At 40.1% G+C, this 21,719-nt stretch overlaps 1 protein-coding gene across 1 annotated transcript; it reads left to right on the top strand.

Moving 5' to 3' along the window:
- Window positions 1–4,788: 4,788 nt before the first annotated feature.
- On the top strand, window positions 4,789–20,858 carry LRRC27 (leucine rich repeat containing 27; the record flags this gene model as incomplete). Its single annotated transcript, XM_082764626.1, has 6 exons — window positions 4,789–4,862; window positions 5,941–6,154; window positions 6,462–6,592; window positions 9,206–9,264; window positions 16,280–16,432; window positions 20,611–20,858. 6 exons carry the CDS (start codon window positions 4,789–4,791, stop codon window positions 20,856–20,858), a joined length of 879 nt encoding a protein of 292 aa, XP_082620752.1.
- Window positions 20,859–21,719: the final 861 nt, after the last annotated feature.

The raw sequence follows: 21,719 nt of genomic DNA, 5'->3' as shown, positions 1-21,719 counted from the left end.
GTCTTGGCGGTTCAAACATCCAGCTCTCCATTATTTCTGCAGCAGAATTGTATTCATTTTCTGTCTGTAAAACCTGAGAACAGGGCTCCCTTTCTGTTCTGGGCACACGTGTCTAATACCACTATTCAACACCAGCGCAGTAACATGCAGGGAAAGACGTTTGTCCCCTCAGCGAACAACTGCACTTCAAAACAGGAGTATCAGCAGACTGCCAACCACAGCGACACCATTACACTAATCTTATGAAAATGTGTATTCAGTAATGGATACTAATCCTACAGAGGAAAAAGGTAAAACACATAAACTGCTCCGTAGTGGTCCAATATAGGGAAGGTAAACAGAGAAAATCTGCCTTCTAGGTATCCTGGTCTCCAGGGAAACAGAAATTCACTTCGTTTCTGAAATGAGGAACTTTAATAAAAAGCTAACTTTTACCATCAGTTATTCCACAAGACATCTTTGAATATAATTCTAACTGTACCTCTAAGAGGAAAAATGTGCAGCCTGGGTGACAAAGGGTTATTAGGAACAGATTGTTCTTGAAATCACCAAGAATGTTTTGAAATTACTTCTTTCTTAATTTTTCCTCTTCCTGTTTTCTATTCTTTTTGTTTTATATTTTACTCAGCAACAGGCATTTAGTGAGTGAAAGTTTTGAGGATACTTTATGCATGTCTCTTTGTCCTTGGAACCCATTAACATGCCACAGATCTGATGATTTTCTTAAATGAGAGAAGAAAGGAGAGCTGGGACTTCTCCAGGCTCTGTTCTTCCTGGAGAAAGCAGGAGAGAAACCTTAAGCAGCCCAGAACCGCTGCAGCCAGCGATGTTCAGCAGCGTGTACAAAGCACACCCAGCCCCCTTGAAGGTTGCTGGCTAATGCCAGATCTTGCAAAAGGAGAGCAACTGCTCTGGAAGAGTTTGTCTTCTCAAATTTGTTTTAACTTCTGCATATTCCCTTTTTTTATCACTGAGGTTTTCAGAGGTTAGAATATTCTTGCACTTCACCAGCCACGAAACCATTCCTGCTCCATGGAATTGCACCTGCTGAGCCCAGCTCATCAGGTTTTCATACATTCAGTACCACCTTTGTTGTGTCTCGTCAAAAGCTCACAGACGTGCACCAGGGAAAGCCTATATGCATTCATTTAGCTGGGAAATGTGATACCTGTTCTGCTCTAGGCCAGGCCAAACAAACCCCTTATGAAATTCCAGGATTATACTTTTAGTCAAAGGATTTGTATCAAAAATCATCATCCAATGATTCTCAAATGCTTGAGCTCTGGAAGTGAATGAGTATCCTTTGGGGTGACTGATTGTTCTCATTTCCAAGCACTGTGAGCTGCATATTTTACATTGTGCCAAAATTAGCATGAGGCAAACTGAAGATAATATTTTCTTTTTTGTTTCTTAATCTCACACCGCAATTAGCTGCATGGATCCTGCAGTTTACCTCTTTATGTTATTCTCTACTGGTAGCTCTAAGTTACAGCTCCCTTTCTGTCTTTTTGCTGGATGCACGGAGCTGTGATTGTTTCCTTCTTTCAGCAGTTCAAATCAGGATCAACTTCCCTAGTATCAGTGAATTTATCCTGAATAAAACCATTGTAAATAAAAATAGAAACGCCTGAAGTATCGTTAGATTCTTTACGGTTATCTGTCCTCAGTGAGCTGATGAACATTTTGAAACAAAAACGCTACCAATTTTCATGAAACTGAAAAAGAGGCAAATATTATAAGAATTGAGGCATAGAAACAAGGGGCCAACATACGCTGACATTACACTCCTATTAAAAGCCCCTACTGATTATAGTGGCGAGAACTGCAATGTGTTTAAGATGATGAATGGTCTATTACTATGATTCTTAACATTCACAGGGCTTCCTCACCAAGAAAGCCTACTGAGAAAAAAGCTATGTTTATTCTGAAAAGATTCCCTGAAAGAACACATAATTCTTTCAATAAACATTACATAGAGGGGAAATTTCATACATTTTCTCATCATTAGCATTTCTGTAAATAGTACCAATTCTGGTTTTAAAGATGCTAACAGTAATCCCCAATCCAGCTGTTTCAAAGTCCTTTAAAGTCACTCCAGTTAACTAATAATGTTCTCCTATTAGGATCGCCTGCAGAGGCCTGCATTAAGTGGGAGCAGGCACCACCAGCGGTGATGAAGCCTTAAAACTAAGATCTCGTTCAGACTGGTAGAAAAAGGGTTACACATCTCATTGCCAGTGCAGGTCTCCTGCTGGTTCCACAGGTGCAGGCTGTAGTGCAGATGGATTACATGCATTTTACCAGCAGGTGTTCAAACCCTACAGAGTGATAAAAGTGCCTGCCTTCTTCCCAACTAAACTCCTTCCCTTGAGCTGGTGAGGTAGCTGTGTGGTAGTTCAATTGCTTATTTTGTTTTCCCCTTTTACAGCCTGAAAGGGGTGTTCTGTTTAGTTTTCTGTATAGTATAATGGCTTCTCTTGCCTAACTCTGCTTTCTCCTGAGAGAGGGAGGAATTTATTTCTGGAACTGTCTGAACAATTCGGCTCTTCAAATTTTTAATGACTTCTAACTTTTTTTCCCTTTCTTTGTTTCCTTTCATTTATGTGTCTGCTCCCTTTCTGCTTATCCATTTAAGTTAATCAACGTTTCACTAAGAAATCAAGAGCATGTGTTGATATTCTAATAAGACACTTGTAGAAATCATTCATCTATTTTCATTTACTGGAATATTAGGAACTTATAGAAAGTAATGACTTCTTTTGTATCTTTCAACAGCTCTTTAGAAAAATGAGGAAAAAAAAAGCTTTCTTCTAGACTTAGTTGATGTCAAATGCAGATGAAACTTAAGTAATGTAGGTGCCTACCAATCTGAAAAAATAGCTGAGCAGGGGGAATGCTTTTCTCTGAGATTTTGTCACTTCTATGTTGAAATCTGTAAAATAATGCCGGGGGCAGTATCCTTAAAATCTGTAATCAAACAATTAATCTGCATGAGGATTTATCTGACACCACATTAGCTGCATCTCTGTGGCACAGTGGAGAAGTCTTGTTACATATGATCTACATATAGAACAGCATTAAAGGACTGTGTGCACCCCAGTTCTACTTTACCATGCCCCAGGGAGGCTCTCCTACGTGTGCAGAGGGGCCTGCCCAGGCTTGTAGGAGCGACTCTGGTGCCAGGGCGCTCATTGCGTGGTGATGCATGGGGGCAGCTTCCTCTGTTCCACGTGTACTGATGCTCTTGAAGTGCAATATCTCTGTGTCAGCACTAGGGAGGAAGGAGGGCTGTGATTCAGAGTCCACCTGAGAATATCTGACTCTGAGCTCTCTCTATGAAGACTCAACAGCTTAGGTCCTGACAAGAGAACGGTGCCAAAGCCTGGTCTTCCCAGAGACCGGCATTCTCTGAAGAAGACAGAGCTTGTGATTCCATCAAATGAAATGTGTAACGCTTCTCTTATTGCCCAGCAAAACAGGGGAGCCTAAAAGTAAAGGCTAGCACAATTTTGGAGATGACATGACATTCATTTCAGTCTGTTGCAAATTATGTTAATGTCTCTGCAGCTGAAGGAGTAAAAAACACTCCCCAGCAACTATGGAAAACTCTTTCAATGTCCCAGCAGGTTCTCTGTTTGTCAGAAGACTGCTTTTCTGGATAGAAGAGCAGACCTACAGCTAACCCACTCAAGCTCGTTGTTTTCACTGTTCTTCCCTGTTCTGACATCACTTCCCTGTGAAGTGCAATCACTAGGATGACTGTTCCAGATGCAGACCTGCCCTAGTATGCTGGGTCAAGATCCCCTCAAGGCTAGACAAGGTTGTTATGACAGCCTGCCCTTGAGAGATTTCTATCTGCAGAGCAATTGTATGATGTTTTTGTACGTTCACTTTGTTTTGATCTTGTTTCCAGGAGAGAATTCCTTTTTTTTTTTTTTTTTAAAAAAAAAAAAAAAAAAAAGAATAAAATGAAACATCCTTAGTTATACCTCAAGATCAGGAAAAAAAAAGCATACAGTTTGTTGCTTGTTTGCCACCTTGCATGCAAACTTTTTGTTGTTTAAGTTTTAGTCATAAGACAACTGAATTTGAAGGAGCACAGAAATTCCTCTTCTAACGTGATTCAGCTAAGTTGAGTAGCTTTCTAGATTCACTTTCTCTGCCTGAAATGCTCACAAAAACATTTGCCGATTACTGTTGTGCTAAAGGATTCTAAAGAAGTTTTGATCTCAATGTCCAGCTGAAAAAAACAACACTGCTTAAATTAATGTCATTAGTTTTAATCCTAATGTGTTTCTTACGTAATCTTAAAATTATCCTAAAATACTTTGGGTTTTACATAAATAAATGCAATTCAGTACTTCTTTCAGTACAGCATTTCCATTGATTCCATTTTAATGTTCATAAGTTTTGCCCTCTGGTTTACAAATATTGCTCATAATTAGAATTTAATCACCTAAGTAGCCTCAAAGAATATCTGTTCCAGGAACAGCGTAATGAAATTACCAATCATACCTTTTTTCTTGAAGTCAGCAGTAATAACACAATTAGTAGAATCTGTATTTTCAAGGTGAAGATTAATTCAGGCTGAGCAATATGTGCCTTGTCATCTTCAGCCCAGGTACCACTATGTTTTCCAGAGGCTTGTGGCCCTGCAACAAAACAGATGTGGAGGTTAAGGCCTGCTTAGTTCCAAATTTAAGCAAACTGTTCCTGTGAAAATGAGAGTATGTTGTTTTGCAGTTATCCACCAGACTATTCCTTCAGATTTCCGATGTTTCCTACAAAATGGAAGTTTTTAATGTAGTCTTTGGGAGTCAGAAGCTTCTGAGCAACAGGATTGATGATTCAAGTGAGTGCAGGTAAGAACGTTTCTAAACTTTTTTTAGCAGAATCAAAGCTTTGTATTATATTAATGCTTGAGCTATTTCAGCCTCTGGCTGTTTGTTTCCAGGCACTGTGTAGGACCTAACAAGAAGTCTAAACTGAAATGTACACGCCTGCCCCAGGATGTTACCGCTGGGGCTGTTTGGCGGTGTGAAGGTTTCTGCAGTTGGATGTTTCCTACCAGCTGCCAAGCCCTGTGCACGCGGTGTTTGGCCTGTAGCGGAGTCCTGTCGGTGTTACTGTACAAGTGAAATGCAGCAAGGAAAGGGGCTCTGAGGGAAGCCCCATGAGATACCTGGAGAACTGGTGGTGCTGAATGCGACACCGGTAGCCTTGTTCCCCAGGGAGTTTGTCATCAAGTAAAAAAAAATCTCCCTCACTGAACGCGGCTTGTATTTCTGGTGATGAGCGCTGGCAGTAGTGTGGTAACACTGCCATCCCACCTGCTGTCATTCCTGCAGTAGGTTCAGGCACGTGAAGACCTCCGGAGCACGCCGGTACCGGGCGTTATGGCCCCGTCTGCGGTGCTGTTGCCGGGGCAGCGCTGCGGGGGTGCCGGGGCCGCTGCTGGGCCTCGGTGTGGGGCCCACGGCTGGAGGGCTCAGGGAAAGTGTGGGTGATGCTGCAGCACCCGTTAAACCCGTTGAAAATTAACGAGATTTTAAATAAAGGCGTTCTCGTGCTGTCTGTGTGGCAGTGTGCCACAGCTGGGCAGGGCGCAGGCTGTGGAGGGGCCCCGAGCGCCTTCGGGTCTGGCTGGGGGAGGTAAGGGAACCGCTCCCTGCCACCCCGAGAGGGTGGCCTGGTGGATATACATACACCTTATAACATATATGTGTACGTTATAAAGTTATATATATGTGTACGCACACACGCAGTGTGCCTTTTGTGTCACAATACATTCCTAACACCAGGGACAATCAGAAAATAACAGAACCGAGAAGCTCGCTTTGTAGACGCTCTGTTTCCAAAATATTGTGTGGTTTTTCTCAGGTCGTGACCTGCCTTCAGTTGATCAGTCTGAATTACTGAGCCCGTGTTTTTGGCTTGCAGACAAATGGATGACAGCTCTTACAAAGGGCTTAATGGCAGTGGTGATAACTCTGGAGATGAGTATCGCAAACAGAGCTCATCTGGCTCCAATTCATCAGAAGAGATCAGGAAGGCCATTGAAGAGTGCATGTCATCAGCTTCAAGTACCCTTGATGTTAGCAGAAAAAATATTAAGCATCTTACCGAGGAAATATATAAACTGCCTGATGTAAAGGTGTGTGTGCTGTTGTGCTTTAATACCTTTGCCTGAATGTAGCGCAAGGCAGTAAAGGGTTGTGGCTTTGCCAGATGCATGGGAAAACTACAGATTTTTAGATACAATCTTTAATACGTGTTGTATTTTGTTTTTAAAGTCCTTAAATCATCTGTGTAACTTAAAACCATGTATCCCTTAATTTCCTTTAACTGTTCTTTTTGTAAAAGTGTAGAGCAGTTTACAGTTTCCATGTTCAACACTGTGTGCCAAGGAACAGTTCCTCTATTTCTGGATTTAACACATGTTTATGTTTTTTCTCTATTAGCACTTTCATCTGGAGGGAAATGCCATATCGATGATTCCCGAGGATTTATTTCAAAAGCTGCCACATCTTGTTTGGCTGGATCTCCGGTTTAACAAGATTACAGCTCTTCCCCCTGGAATTGGTTACCACAGGTAAGACCATTGGTCATACAGGCAATTTAATAAAAAATGTATTTTTCTTCTATTTGTCCTACTGCAATTTCATTGTAACAGTCTGACTTTTACATGGTTTTGTTTGGCATTAATCTTGGTGCAGGAGAACACTATATAAGCTTATTTTTGTTTACTAAAACACAGATGAAGTGAGAGGTCCAATTAATATTACGTTAGTGAATTTCTAAACACTTAACTTCAGAAATTTACATCCTGTTAGTATTTTTCTCCTAAGACTGAGTAAAGCTTACTGACTGTAGCTGACTAACGTTAGTGCCGCATGTGAGGTGAAAACATGGACTCATAGATACAAACATCACTTCTCTTGTACATGATAATGAGGGACAGTTTAGTCAAAGAACGTTATCCATTAATCTGTTTTTGCTAGTCATCTGACATGGTATTTAACTGTTGGAAGGATTGCTTAGCTGTCACTGATTTATCTGGGGTGTGCAAAGAAGGGTGTCCACAATGTTGCTGTGACCCTGAACAATTCACTTTCTTTCATGTTGCTGAGATCACCAAAGCTAATTTCTCACCAGTTTTTCAATGTGCTTGGACAATCCTTACTTCTCAGTTGAAGTGGAAGACCACAAACACAATCTATAGTAATTATTGGGAACAAAGGAATGATGTGTGCCCCAAGGAAAAGAAACTGACACAGGAATGAGTGCACTTCTGGTTCTAAAAGAAACTTTTCTGTGAAGAGTAGTAAGGAAAAGAAGACAATCCTTGAATGGTATATGCCATGGAATTTTCCAGAATTAAAAATGTGTGGCATTGAAATAAGATGCTTAAGGTTATTTTAAGGTCAGTTGTTTGGGAATGATTATATATTCAACTCCTGATTAGAGAAATACAGTAAACACAGGCTATGCCTCTAAAAATAGCTGAAAAATGCCGAGTCTAATGTCTTCATCTTTTAAATAGCTTTAATAAATTATTCTTAAAATGGATGGGAGTGATGTTATAGCTTGTGAATTATATGGTTATCATTGTACAACTGGTTGAAACCCTGTGAGACTAAGGTATTCACTACGTGTCTTCCTAGAAGATACCATGCCAGCCATTTGTTCCACCGTGTGATACACTTGTTTGTATTTTTTCACAGACTTTGAACAGCTCAAATTTAGGAAATACTTATTAGAAATATTCACTAAATATTACTTGAATTCCTCATGATCATCACTTCATTTCATTGTTATTGGTTGCTGGAGTGTAAAAGTGCGTTTTACCTGGTATACAGCAATGCCTAAATTATTAACGAATTCGGGGCTTGAAGTGGGGAGTCCCTTGCTGCTTCCAAGTTTGTTTTAAGCTGAACTGGATGTTTTGCTTTACAAATATGAAAATGGTGCTTGCATTTTTCTGACTGAATTGAAATGTCTTAAAATATTGCCACAAATGTTAATCCAGTGTTGAGCAGCTGCCAAAATGTTTGTTTTGTTTTCTCTTTACTAGAGGTAAAGAAATATTATGACAATCTACCAAGCTTTCTTCTTGATTTTGTTGAATTTTAACAGTAAATAAGTCAAATTGCAGCACTGGTAAACAAAACACATTAACTTTCCTAGTAGGATGATGCTTCATTTATGGCATGGACAGTGCTTTGTCTGTAGAATATCACTTGATCTGATACATTGCCGGATATTAAACTTAAAAGCTACTGAAAAAAAAATCTTATTAAAATGACAAACTGAAGCAGTCAAAATTAGGAAATTCTTACTGCTTTTTTTCTAGTAGTCTCCATTTCATAGCTGCTTTAATGTCAGTACCTGTATGCTACAAGGGGAAAACAAGACAACCTCCCTGCTTTTGGACAAAATGTCCACCCTATCCTCAACGCTTGGTAGCTCAAAAGTTCACATCAGAGACGCTCTATATAGCAGTGCATGCAGCAATTCTGGACACTTCACTTACTAAACAATATCAATTGTTTTCCAAGCACAGGCAAACTGATAGTTTTTCAAAGCTTTGGGTTTGTCTAAATGTTAGAAGACTTCCAAAATGTCATGTGTGACATAAACCCCATAAATGTTTGTATTTGAGATGAATGCCTGACCCATGCCAAACTTCTAGGCTGCTTCCAAGAATAAGAAAACGAGCTTTTAAAAAATAAAAATAGTTTATGAAATTAAATACAATTAGGGCATATTTCTTTCTAATATCATTATCAAAAATGGCTGAACAGTTTTAGCTCAAATGTAGCCTGAGGAATGTACTCAACAAAGCAAACAGTTGCAGCTCAGCAAAATCATAAACAACTGAAAATGATGAGTTTATAATTGGAACAGTCAGTATCAGAGTTTAAAGTGATAAGCTTTGCAAAGAAAGATCAAATACTAAATACTGAAGGAGTACATAGTAATTCATGGGCATAAAAGCAAACTTCAGATTGCCATACCAGAAAGCTTTGGGGGTATGTCATTTTTCAGCACTGATGGAGAGCCATGGATTTGCCTCCTGGGTTCCCTTCTGTAGTACAAAACAAGCAAGAAGAAAATTAAGGAGGAAAAATATTCTCATGTTTCTGCTTAATTAAATGAACTTTGCTTTTACCATCACAACTCTTTTTTCTGTTTTATTGCAAAGGCAATTGAAAACTCTGCTTTTAGAAAGGAATCCTATAAAAGAGCTGCCCACAGAGCTTGGTAAGTACCCACTGATGTCATAGACGCTCGATTCTGTAGTTAGACTTTAGAATACTTTGGGTATCTAAAGAATGATGTTGAAAACATGGGGGTGGGGAGGGAATTAGTTTTGTTAGAGCACACATAATGATTCTCCTCACTGAGAAGGAAAAAAAGTAATCAAATGTCTAGGATTTTGGTCAAAAATGTTTAATATTGTTTCTCTGAGTAAAACTGAAGCAAAAAACATATTTCAGAACTCTCAAATTTTGGGGTGTTCTCACAGTCAGACATTTCTAAGTGCAATTACATTTGAGAACTTCTGCAGTGGCTTTTTACAGTGTCAAACTTTAAAGACATCTCTAGCATTATAACTCTTCTTGCGTTAGCAGTTACTACTTGGGAATCACAAGTATTTCCAAATCAAATGCTCCTAAGGAACACTGAGCAGGTTGTGTAGGTTCCTGGATTGGCCTGAGGCTGCCCCTGGTGAGCTGGAGCTGAGAATGGAGACTTCTGAGGAGGGGTCCCTATTCCTCGTCCTGCCCCTGCAGGGTGCAGAGCCCAGCACCCCTGGGACTGTCAGTCCTCACAGCAGAAGTCCTGACTTTTTGTTGCTCAGCACTGTTTGAAGTTGTCTGAGCTTTAAGACTGCTGTTGTACTTCAAAGACTAACCTCCAAAGCTACATCTTGATTCTGGGCTTGTCACCAAACAACTGGCATGATCTCAAGCTGGCCACACAACCAGGCCCAACTTCCTTCTGCTTACAGAGCTGATGTTTGGCTGCCCTTTGCCAAGGTCGAGCTGAGAGCTGCTCGCTGTCACATACATCCTCACAGCTGTGTAAGATCAGCCACGTTGGCTCCTGTGCTTCACTAGACTCCGTCATTCATGTTGAGTTCCCTGTACTCTCTGCACGAGGTATCCTACCTGTCTGAGGTGACATCCCTGCCAGCAATCAGGGCGTTCCCAGGTCTGTTCCCACGTGCTGGGGCCAGCTGGCATGAAGTGACCTGTTCCTACATAACCACACTGCCCCAAACAGGGTGCCAGTATGCAGCACCCCCTGGGCTGGAGGTCTGCAGCTTTAGAGCTCCTGGGCTGCCTGCAGGCAGTGACAGGGAGAGAGACGGCTTTGTTATTCGTATTAAATGCTATGAAAGTATGTTCCCTTCCTGCTCTTTGGGCAGTGCGTTAAGAAAACAAGCAGGCGCAGCAGAAAACACCCCTTCCTCACAGCTGTTCTTGGTTCAAGCACTGTACCTTTGCTAAGATTTTGGTGGAAAGCATTGCTGGTGCAATGCTGATGCTTTGGCTTTCTGTGTAGCAGTTACACTGGGGGACTCCTGCCACGTGCAGGGTATGTGCATCTCTCCTGTTCTCACCGGCTGAGCGACTGAGGGATACCAAAAAGGATGCCAGCCTTCCTGCTGCATTTGAGGTCTTTGTTCAAGCCACAGCAATTGGAAGAGAGCACTGCAGGTTTTTTCAGGGCAGGATTTGTTGGGCAGCAGTGAAGCGGTGACAGATGGCTGGAGGCATTCCTAGAGGCTGGCTGCAGCCAGGCCTCCCGAAGCTGTGTGCTCGTTAGCGGGCGGCGCAGCGACACCCCGACTGTAGGAGTGGCCCAAGCCATGCAGCTCTGCTCTGCCAGTTCGGATAGCACAACTTCGGCATCGTTTGCTTAATCACTTGCCCACGTCCACGTCAGGATTTCTGAGTCGCAAGGATCTTGGATGCAGCTGGCAGGAATGTTGTGCTGGGGTGATGCTGCCCTGCCATATGCCTTGCTTTGCATGATCCATCAGTTCCCTTGGCAAAGGCTGTGTGTCCGTGGCATTGCCACCTACAGGGTAGTGTTTAGACACAGATAGATCCATACGAGATGTGCACAACTATGCCTCCTCCAGCTCCACAGCAGCTGAGCTGCTTCAGTCTCGACTCTTTACATAGTGGACAGCGTGAGACTGGGACTGGCACAGGCACAGTGGTTTGAACCTTAGCTAAAGGAGGGTGGAGGTAATTCCTGGATTTGGCTTAATCCAGGTTACTGAAGTCTTCTTCTTTCCCTGCGATGGAGCTATGCTTCTCAGAAGTCCCCTGCGTGTCCTGGGCAGCTGGCATAGCAGGCTTCCTCTCCACAGTGATGGGGACATCAGATCAGTAAGCAGTCCATCTGAAAGGCTGGGAGGAAAACCTGGGAATTGTGCCTGTGACAATGTGAGTCGTTGTCAAAACCTAGTGTATTTTTACAAAACACTCGTGTTTTGACAAGACAGCTTTTTCTTACAATATCATGTTTCATAAGCTAATTCCCAGCCCACTCTTCCTCCTACCCTTCCCTATTGCTCTCTTGTCTGTACACTTGCCATCCTAACCACCTATATCAAGAAACAGAGTAGGAGCTAATGCTGACAGCTTCAGCACTAACTTAGTAACCATCCTGCAGTGTCCATTCCAGGGCTGTTGTCTTCTCTTTTCTTAGTACGAACCCCGGGTTTCTGGTGCTTGTATCATAAATGCCAAAGTTTGTAATGTAAACTGGGATGAGTTGGGAGGATGATGCAGGATAACCCTCTCAGCTGTTAAGTCTTCATCTCTTGTGTATGTTTCTCAACTACATCTGGAATGAATTTGCAGTGTTTACCCTCATTTATTGATTTTTTTTTTAATTTTTTATTCTTAGAACAGGTAGCTTTTAATTAAAAAAAAAAAAAAAAAGCTTTGGGAAGGGAGCAGAAGTCTGAGTGGTAACAGCAGTTCTGTTTCATACCTGTGGCTGTTCCTAGAGCTTTTGTACGGATTCACCTGATCTGTGCAGAATTACCGTGAGTTCTGAATTTAGTTGTCAGAGATGAAAAATTCTTTGTCAGCCACCTTGTTCTCAGAGGTGATCTTAAACGTCGGTGTGCTATGTGCTCGTTGGGAAGTGTTGTGGGGTGGCTGACACTTGGTGTACGTGCCTTCTTTTTTCAGTACTGCCAGTGGCTCTCTGGAAAATTCAGGTAGGCTCCTGAACTCGGGATAAGTCACCAGACTGCCTGTGCCTCAGTTTCCCCTGCTGTAAAATGGGTATAGTGATACTTATTTTAGGAGGCTTAAAAAGTAAAAGCATAGTATAGGAGCAAGGTAGTATTACTGCATCTAAGCATTCTTTAGAGTAATTTAGGAATACTTCTAAATAATGAAGGATCTCAGCAAGTGATGCAGGCTAAAATTTAAGTAGACAGTTTGGAAAAAGATGCTGAAAGGTAGAGAGCTGATTTGCCATCCTCCCAGTTATGCAAGTTGTCAGTGCACACTGCCACATCATGCTGTGTGCGTTGTAGCTACATGTCCTGTGTAGCTCTCCCACTACAATCAAGTCATGTTCAACCACGAGTGGTTTTCAGCAAGATAAAATAGACTTCGCTTTTCCAATACTGAAGTCATCTGTATGATTCATTTTGATAATTTGTTTAAAAATAGATTGAGTTTCTTCATACTAAACTATTTTAAATCTAATTGTATTCCCAAATAGTTCTTTACATGCTGAATCTTCAAAGCCGTTTATTCTTGCTGGTAATGTAACTCTTCCACTTCTGCATTATATTTTATAACTGTTTGAAGTAGTTTTCTAATTTGTGAATCATGATTGTATGGGAAGGCATTTTGGTAATTAGCTCTCTCAGAAAGCTTGTTTTTAGAATGGTAGAATACAGTCAATTTGCTAAGCCTCTAAACTTCCACATTGCTCACCATCACTGCCTCACTGAAAACAATCAATATAACTGGAGTGTTGGGAATGCTTGCTTTTTTGACAAAGGTGTGCTCATACACAAGTTGTCTGGACATATTTCTTTACAAAACCAACAGCAGTAATTGCAAAACAGCATATTCAGTCTGCAATAAACATGGATCTTCACTGTTATGCATTTTTTGCTACCTAACGTAATTATGTACACAGCACTGCTCTTCTCATGTGTTCTCAGTTTGTAGTCAAGTCATTCATCCTTTACACCATTGATCTGTAGCACCAAGTAATTCCTCTCCAAACCTTCCCCAGAAGTTTCCTCCTCCTGTGAGACACTGGCAGGCTGATCCAGTTCTCTTCCCCTGAGTGACAGCAGAGCAATGTCTGGCAGCCAGCGCATGGTGCGCGTGCAGTGCAGTTGTTTCCACCTAACCTGTTTGGGTGCAGTTTCTCTAACTCACCTTAGTTTCAGTTTCACTGCCATTTCAGAGTAACTGCTCAGGCACTTCTGGCTTTCACTGGCTCTCAGTTTGAGTTCAGCTTTAGCAGACTTCAGAAGTGTGAGGCTTCTAGTTCTGAATAAGGTCTGTGGCAGGGAAAACATAAGTTTTAAATGTTTTTGAGAAGTGAGTTGAATTTCCTTCAACTCAGTAAATAATTTTGACATTGGGATGGGAAAACTCAACTTCTCCTCTGCTACTGCTAAATTACCTGCCAGCTCTGCCCCTGTGGCTGGTCACAGAAAGATTAACGATGAAAGAAGCAGAATGGAGTTGGAAAGTGCCAGGTGTTTGTTGGGCAGTTCAGTGAAATGGAAACAAATCTGCTTTCCCTGGGAGTAATAGGTTGTTGCATTAAATACTGCAGAGCTGCCGTGGTCCTGCATATAGCAGGTTGTACACACCCTCTCCCTGAGGGGGAGAACCCCTTTGTGCATGCATCTCAAGTCCTCCGAGGGACCAGACCCAGGATCCAGCAGATCTCAGAAGAAATTCCATGTTCAGCAGGTTCCAGGAGAGCCCTGCCACCTACTTCAGCTGCTCATTTCCTTCCATTACTTCTGTGCTGGTTTTTAGTTTTTTTTCCTTTTAAGTGCACTTTGTCAATATTGCTGTAGTTGACTTTTCTAAAGAACTAATGTCAAATGGAGCTGTTAATCACATTGTAAAACTTGTTTTGTAACATTTCTTTCAGCTTTAATTACTGGTAATTTAAAATCTAATAGCATAGCTATTAGTAATGTATTTGGTATTTCTGCAAGATTTTACAAAAACATTTTAAAAGAGCGAATACACCATTTTATGCTGTAACGAGTAAAGCAGATTTGCTTCCTGCAGGCTGACTGCACCTAACAGATTAGGCTGGAAGGTCAAGCTGTGAGTGGAGATGTGGTGTGACTCCAGTCACACTGCAATACAGTATGGAAAATACAGACCCTGATTGACTGGGCTGTCTGTTCTCAGTGCTGCGCTTCCTAAATATCTAATATAAACTGCATGTCTGTCTAAAATAAATGTCAAGACAAAATATTCCACCTTTCTTTTAGAGACTTCGTACATACATGTATTTTTTTGAAAGATCTAAGACAGGAGCTCTTGTATTTTTGCCTGGATCAGGAAGTTAAAGCATTTTATTTTTTTTAAACCTGACTGAAAGCATTATGTAATTCTGCAAATGTGTAGCTATTGGGGAAGGCAAATTTGTTAATTTTGTCTTGCTTTAATGAAGCATAACTTTTGGGGAAGATGATAAATCCAATTTCTGAAACTGTGCATCTTTTGTTCCTATTTGACCAGACAGTAAGCAGAATATGAAAAGAAAGAAGACCCTATCAGTCATTACCTCTTTCCACGTGTAACTTTATGCTATGTAAAGAAGTCTCTATATATAATTTTATATATATATATATATATGTCTTGGATGCTGTGCCTTTCCTGAGAATCATAGGATAAGGATATGGGCAGATGCCCTTTTGTAAGGGATATAGGAGTAACTCATAGCACATATTTTGCTTGTGAGAGAAGCAGGAGACTGCAGCAGGCCTGCGGGATGCCTGAGCTCAGTTGCCCCTGGGAGGCTGATGATTGATGTCACGTTTCTTTGCTGTTGAGAGGTGGTAGCCCTCTGTTTCCTTGGGCAAGAACAGCTAATGGCAAGACTGGAGTGAAAAGCATTGCAAACCCAAAGATTACCGAATTAGAAAGTTAGAACATTACGTTAGAAAAAAGGGAAAACTTGAAATCTTTCATACATTTCCTTTTATATATAAAAGTTATTGTTGGGTAAAAACATTGATCTATCAACACCACAAATTCCACACATTTGAGAAAGCACAAGAGCAGGAGCTGAGGGATTGTACTGGTTACCTCAGCTGTAGTGAGACCGTTCATTTTGTCTAGGCTAATCTCAGATGGGGAGAACTATTTGCTTAGAGAGAAATTAAATAGTTAAAAATAAAGAATGAAAAAAAGATCGCAAAGATGCTTAGCAACTGGAGAATATATGGACAAAAAAAAAAAAAGTAAAAGAAAAAGCTACAAATAGTCACAAGAAGAATGACGATCTGTTTTATACAAGGTCATGTGAACCATCTTAGAAACCGAAGTACAAAATCCCTGCAGTCATCAAGGGGCAGAATACATGCCAGATGCGTGCTGTATTTCTGGTTCAGCTCACAGATGCGTTGCCTTGCTGAGCGATGGTAGAGGTTCTTGGTAGAAGATATGATAGCTCTGAGTTTGAACTAAAAGTATATGAAATGATAAATACATGTTTGGTTCTGCATACCTCTGGTGCAAATTCTGGAACTGGGTTTGAGCTGTTTTATTTATTTTCCACACAGAGGACTCAGTTAATTTGTAGATAGTCCTATCTGAGTACATCAAGTCCAGAACGTTAAAGTTGTTAAGAATTACTTTGAAGTAGAAAGCAAACATTGTAATGTAATTCAGTCTAGTTTGTCTTAACTTTCTTGAGTAAACTGAGTATTTTGTTTGTTTTTAAAGAATAACATAGCCCCTTGTGAATTATATAAGTAATCTTAAGTATTGCAGTGTTGGCAACGCTAGGTGTATAAAAAAGGATCAATTGTAGTTCTAGAAAGAGCAAGCTAAAAATGTTTGAGTTGGGCAAGTAAATAACTTAAGGCAGTCTATAGTACCTGCATATGTGATAATGGTAATTATCACAAAATCATTATAAACGCAGTGAATGCCAGTAATTTACTCTAACGCAACTACTAGATGTGTCCAAAAACTCGTCCATCTTTCTAACTGTTTGCTAAATTACATCGTTTGTACAGGAAGCTTAACTTCATTGACAGCCTTGAATCTGAGACATTGTCCCCTTGAATTTCCACCTAAAAATGTCATAGAAAAGGGAGTAAAATCTATCCTCTGCTTTCTTCGGGCATCTGGGAACGACAGGCTACTCTCCATGGAGCCAGCCACTTCAGGTATGTTGGGGACACATGGATGTGTATTTACTGTATTTTGTTGTGGAAAAAAGCGTGGGCCAGGGAATGCTGTCCTTGTTGGCTTTTCGCTAGTGAGTGTCATCCTGCTCTGTACCTGAAAGGGACACTGCAAGCTGCAATGGATGAGGAAAAAAATGCTTTGTTGTGCTACAAAAGCAAACACTGAATCTCAAACCATTAAGCAGAGAAAGAAAAGGCTGTATTTTGTGTAATAAGAGGATATCTTAATTATGTGCGATGTGAGTAGAGAAACAGGACGCTTACAGCAGGGGCTGTTCTTCAGAGTCAGCAGGGAAGAAGCATGAACAGAGCTGGCTGGGCTGCTTCATTAAGTTGACAAATGGCTTGTGTGCATGCCACGCACGCAAGCGTAGGGTAAGTGTACAGGTAGACGACACTTCATAAGGGAGACAGGAGTAATAGAAATGTTAGGGAAATAAATTATGTAAAGAGCAGAAGGCCAAAACACACCTGCCTGTAGTCTCTGGGTAAGAGGCCAGGCCAGCTGCAGGAAGCCCTGGCAGGTCAGCTGGCTCCAGGCTGAGTTTAGAATTAGCTTTCTTCCTGTTCTGCATAGCCAGTTGGCCAGGTCCTTCGCAGGAGGTGAAGGGAAGGGGGAAATACAAATGGAGGAAGCTCCTTCTGCCTGCCTGTGTGTCATGAGGAAGGTGGGGATGTAATTGGTAAATTACATACAGTCTGAAGCACAGACCTACTTTTTAAAAAATGTAGTACAAACACACATACTGTACACCATACCTGTTGCTACAAGCTGTTGGATGCTGTTTGTCCACGTGCAGAAGTCTGATGGCATTCTCAGGATTTTCACGTGGTGTTTGAGTTCACGTTCTTCAAAGACAAGTACAGCCTGCCTTCTATCTTCAGATCACATTTTCTTTTTTTTCCCCTCATTATTGCAGCTATAAATTTACATTAGGAGGGTAAAATTTAAAAGCTGTCAGCAGAGAGGAAAAGATGCAACATCACTTGCAGTATTTATGGTCAAATAGATTCCAGAAGTCATTAATAATAGAAATACTACTCATATTCCCACAGAAGACCTCTTCTCACATTTAATCTTTCCTATAATGAAACCTAATGACTATGAATACCATTGGTATCAGATTGGAATTAGGGATGCCAAAATATGCTATTGTTAATGGGAACTCCGTAAATTCAGAGTATGAATGAACCACTTAAAATTCTAAGCAATATGGTGAAATACTTTAAAAAAAAAAAAAAAAAATGGTTTGAAATATCATGATACTGAAAATGAAGACAAAATATGTAAGGATGATGACTGTGTTTCTTTATCAATCTCAATTCCACATATTGTGCTACTGAAAAATAGTTCGGAGTAAGAATAAAATATCAGATGCTTACCATTCACTTTCAATGAGAATTAATGCTGCTCCTGGGTATTCAAAATTATGCCTTTTATGGACATGAAAGCATTTTGTTAAGCAATCTGTGTCAGGGTTGAGATGTATTGGAATACATCAGTCCAATTAACTGCACTTTCTGTAGCTTTCAGACGGACTTCTGGTACGCAAAATATTAAAAACTGTGGCAAAATGCTCAGTAGAGCACAAATTCTTACTGATCTGAATTTGCTTTACAATTTGGAAATTAATTTCTTTGAGCATTTTTTCTTGTTACTTACCATTGTGTGTGTTTTTGTTTTGGTTTGGTTTTAATATGATAGTAACAAAAAAATGTCCCTTTGTGTGAGATTAAAGAAGTAAACCCCCTAACCACAAGAAAGTGCTCATTTAGGGACATCTGGCTAAGTATATTTAGATACTCTACAACTAACGGTAGCAGAGAGTTAGGAGTTCAGTAATGAACTAAAAGAGGTTTTTTGGTTTTATTTTTAAGGATGTGTAGACTATGCAAATAGGCTGTCTCCTTTTTATCTGTGTAAGATGAATCTATTATTTTTCAGTTCTCTCTCTTTACTCGGCAGTAGCAATTAAGAATTAATGACAGCTGATCACCCTTGAAGCTTGTATGGGAAGTGAGAGTTCTGCCTGGCAATTAGCAGAGTGGTTTCCAACAAGGGTGTATTGTTTTTATAGTAACAGGGACTTATACAGATATCTCTCCAAGTTCCCACATACATTTATTATATGCTTTCTTTCAAAAGGAATAAGTAATATACTTGAAACACTCTAGTTATTTTGTTTTTAACTCCCTTTCAGTGGTACACAATATTGAAAATCTTGTGGATTTTTAGTATTCTTCAAAATAGCAGATCTGAGGCATTTTTTCTTCTGCCTTTTTTTTTTTTTTTTTGTCTGCATAAAAATATGGGATTGCATTATGTTCTACTTAATTCAAGCACAATAGATTATAATGACAAAAAAACTGAAGTATGGTCTGCATAGCTCTATAACTTAATTACGTTATATTTAATGTTAGTTTAGGTAGTGGTATATTTTAAGAAAAATAATCCCATGGACTTTAATATTTAGAATCTGTGGGCATGCACATGAAGTTTGGGAACCTTCTGTAATATGCAGGAGTTTTTTACTCCCTCCCACGTGGCCCATCTGTTCGTGTTGGATGGGAGCAGTATGTAAGAAGTAGTATATACATACTTCATGCAGAGAGGATGACAGAATGTGCCTTGGAATAGTGCATTCTCTCTGAACGCGAGAAGAGGAGGGATGTGAAATCCAGAGCATTCGTTCTCTAGGAGTCGGGAACCTCCTCAGCCTGTCGTCTGTGTGGAGCCAGACCTTTGTGCACCTGGTGCCATCTCAGCATCGCAGCCAAGGGAGAGCTGCGACACCAAATCACAGCTGCTGCTGGGGCAGCCAGGGCTGGGGAGCAGCCAGAGGGGTGGCTGAGGTCTGAGCTGGGCGCTACTGCAGGCACCTGGGGGCTGCTCCTGGGAGCTGCTCGGTGCCTGCGGGCTGTACACACAGGGCAGCGTGGGTATGCCCCAGAATTAACCATTGTCATAGAAACATGGAAGGTCTGTGAAAAGATGTATGAAAATTAATACTTACAAAGGGGTAGCTTGAGATAATGCTGAATTTCTTTAGCCTGAAATGCCGTTTGGGACGGGCTTTGATTTTGTAATTCCACAGCATATTTAAATTGGTTATGTTACAGTCACTTCTGATTTGACTCACAGATTGCATCTGTGCACTTTTAGCATGTTCACAGTTACGTATCCGTTTGCTTTGCCTTTTTGCTTCCTCTGATACATAGAACATACTTTAACCAGTCATCATGCAGACAACTCTGAAGTCAGTCATGCACAGTTCATGTAGTAGTTATTTATACACAAATCTACACTGAGACACTATAAATGCTGCAGAAAACTGTAGAGAAAGGAAAAAGTTGGGATTATACGGCCTTAATTCAATCCATATATGTACACGTATTGTATTGTATTGTTGTCTAAATTTCCATTTTAATTTCATCAAAGTGGAGATTTCAGTGCAAAACAGGGTTTTACATCTTTCATGTCATACTCTATCAGAAGGCACTGTCATTTATACAGTATTTGTGGCAGGGCCATATTTAAAACTTGCTGGGGTCTGTGGCAGGCTCTCTGAGTTGGGCAGGTTTCAGGACAGACCCAGAATTGCCTCATTCAGGCGGCTCCTGCAGTAGTAGAGTCCCCGTAATGCTGTGTGTACACAGTGCAAGCAACCAGAGACCTTCATGGAATTAGAATACGGACACTATGCTGTGAATTGATTTCTGCAAGGTGTCGAGGACACACAAACTGTTAAACTGTTAAGCAGAAAGTACAAGCCAAAAGCATGAAGCACTTGAATATAATTGCACTGTTGAATCAGCTTCTGCATACTGGTATTGACTATTTAAATAATAATAAAAAAAAAAAAAAAAGTAAAAAGCTGTCTGAAGAGTTTGCCATACTGAGATCTGTAAATTATCAGTTAGAAGGAGGCCACTATGCTGCTCGCATGTGTCAGAGACTGTTGGGTTCCTCCAGAATACAGATAGCTTTAAACACTGTGAAAAATCTAAGAGAACAGAATATATATTAAAAGAAAAAATGACCAACAAATCCCACTTCTGTTAGACTGACGCTATCTAAACACTATGCTTTTCTTAGATAAAAATCTGACGAGGTAATTGATATGTAGGATTACTGTAAACTCTTTTAATCCCCGTAGAAATACCACCTGTTGAAAAGCTGAACCTAAGTGAGCTGTTGCAATCCAGCTTGGATGTATCGGATGATTGGCCTAATGAAGAGGAAAAGCTAAGATTTCAGAAGCTGAAAGAAGAAATTATAAAAGATGAAAAAGAAGAATTTCTTGCTGACCAAAGTTTAAGTGCAATTCGGGATCTCACCAAAGCACAGAAAAACCATGGAAAGAACAGAGAGCTCTACCCAGAGTCAGCTGGTCTTTGCAGGTGACTAAGTTTTCGTGTAATGGTACATGGCAAGGATCTTGCAAGTGCTAGGAAACTGCGTTTCTAGTGGAAAATGCAAAAACATTTTATTATGTGGCGTTACATGCAGTGTCAAATATGTATTTGAATAAATGGTATTTATGACAAGTATATAGAATGTATTTTTCATAATTGCTGTGATTGTAAATATTTTCTCCAAAATTAACACGATCCATTGTTTTATATTTTCCCATTTAATTCCTTTTCCACTTGTATTTTGTTAATTGTACCCTTGAGAGAATGTGATAATACAGAATAACAAAGAACTGTAGAATCTTGCAGATATCTTATTTTTTTATTTATTTTTAATATATGTAATGTGATAAGTAAGTATAAATGCAAGATAATACATTAAACTCATTTGCATTTTGACATATTCTGTATTTGTTATATTTCACAATATGCAATTAACACAAGCCTTCTTTGAGAGAATTTGTCGGTGAATCCTTTTTGAAACATGGAAGTAACTTTTTGTATAAAGGACAGAGTAAAGACAGTAAAAATATTCCTAATCTTTTTTTGTTCAGAATGTTTCAGTATTTATGATAGGAGTGATTTTTTCTGTCAATATTCAGATACATTTTTATTGTTACTTGAAAAATATTTCTCAAAAGTACTTTTTTGGTAAACTGGAGCAGACCATTTTATTATTTTATTTTTTTTTTTTAAGTGCTGGCCTTTTTCATCAGGTTTCACACTTCAACCAAGCAGAAAAAGGGATTTTTATATTAACTGTGAACTTTCCTTCTGTTTTCTCTGTGTCACTGCTTGCCCTTTCATGTTTGAATCCATACGTCTGTGATGTCACTCCCAGAAAAGCAATACG

This window comes from Aythya marila (genome assembly GCF_965140915.1).
Source record: "Aythya marila genome assembly, chromosome: 7".
Lineage (NCBI taxonomy): Eukaryota > Metazoa > Chordata > Aves > Anseriformes > Anatidae > Aythya > Aythya marila.
The sequence above is the reverse complement of the archived record's forward strand: the minus strand, read 5'-3'. Positions and strand labels throughout refer to the sequence as shown.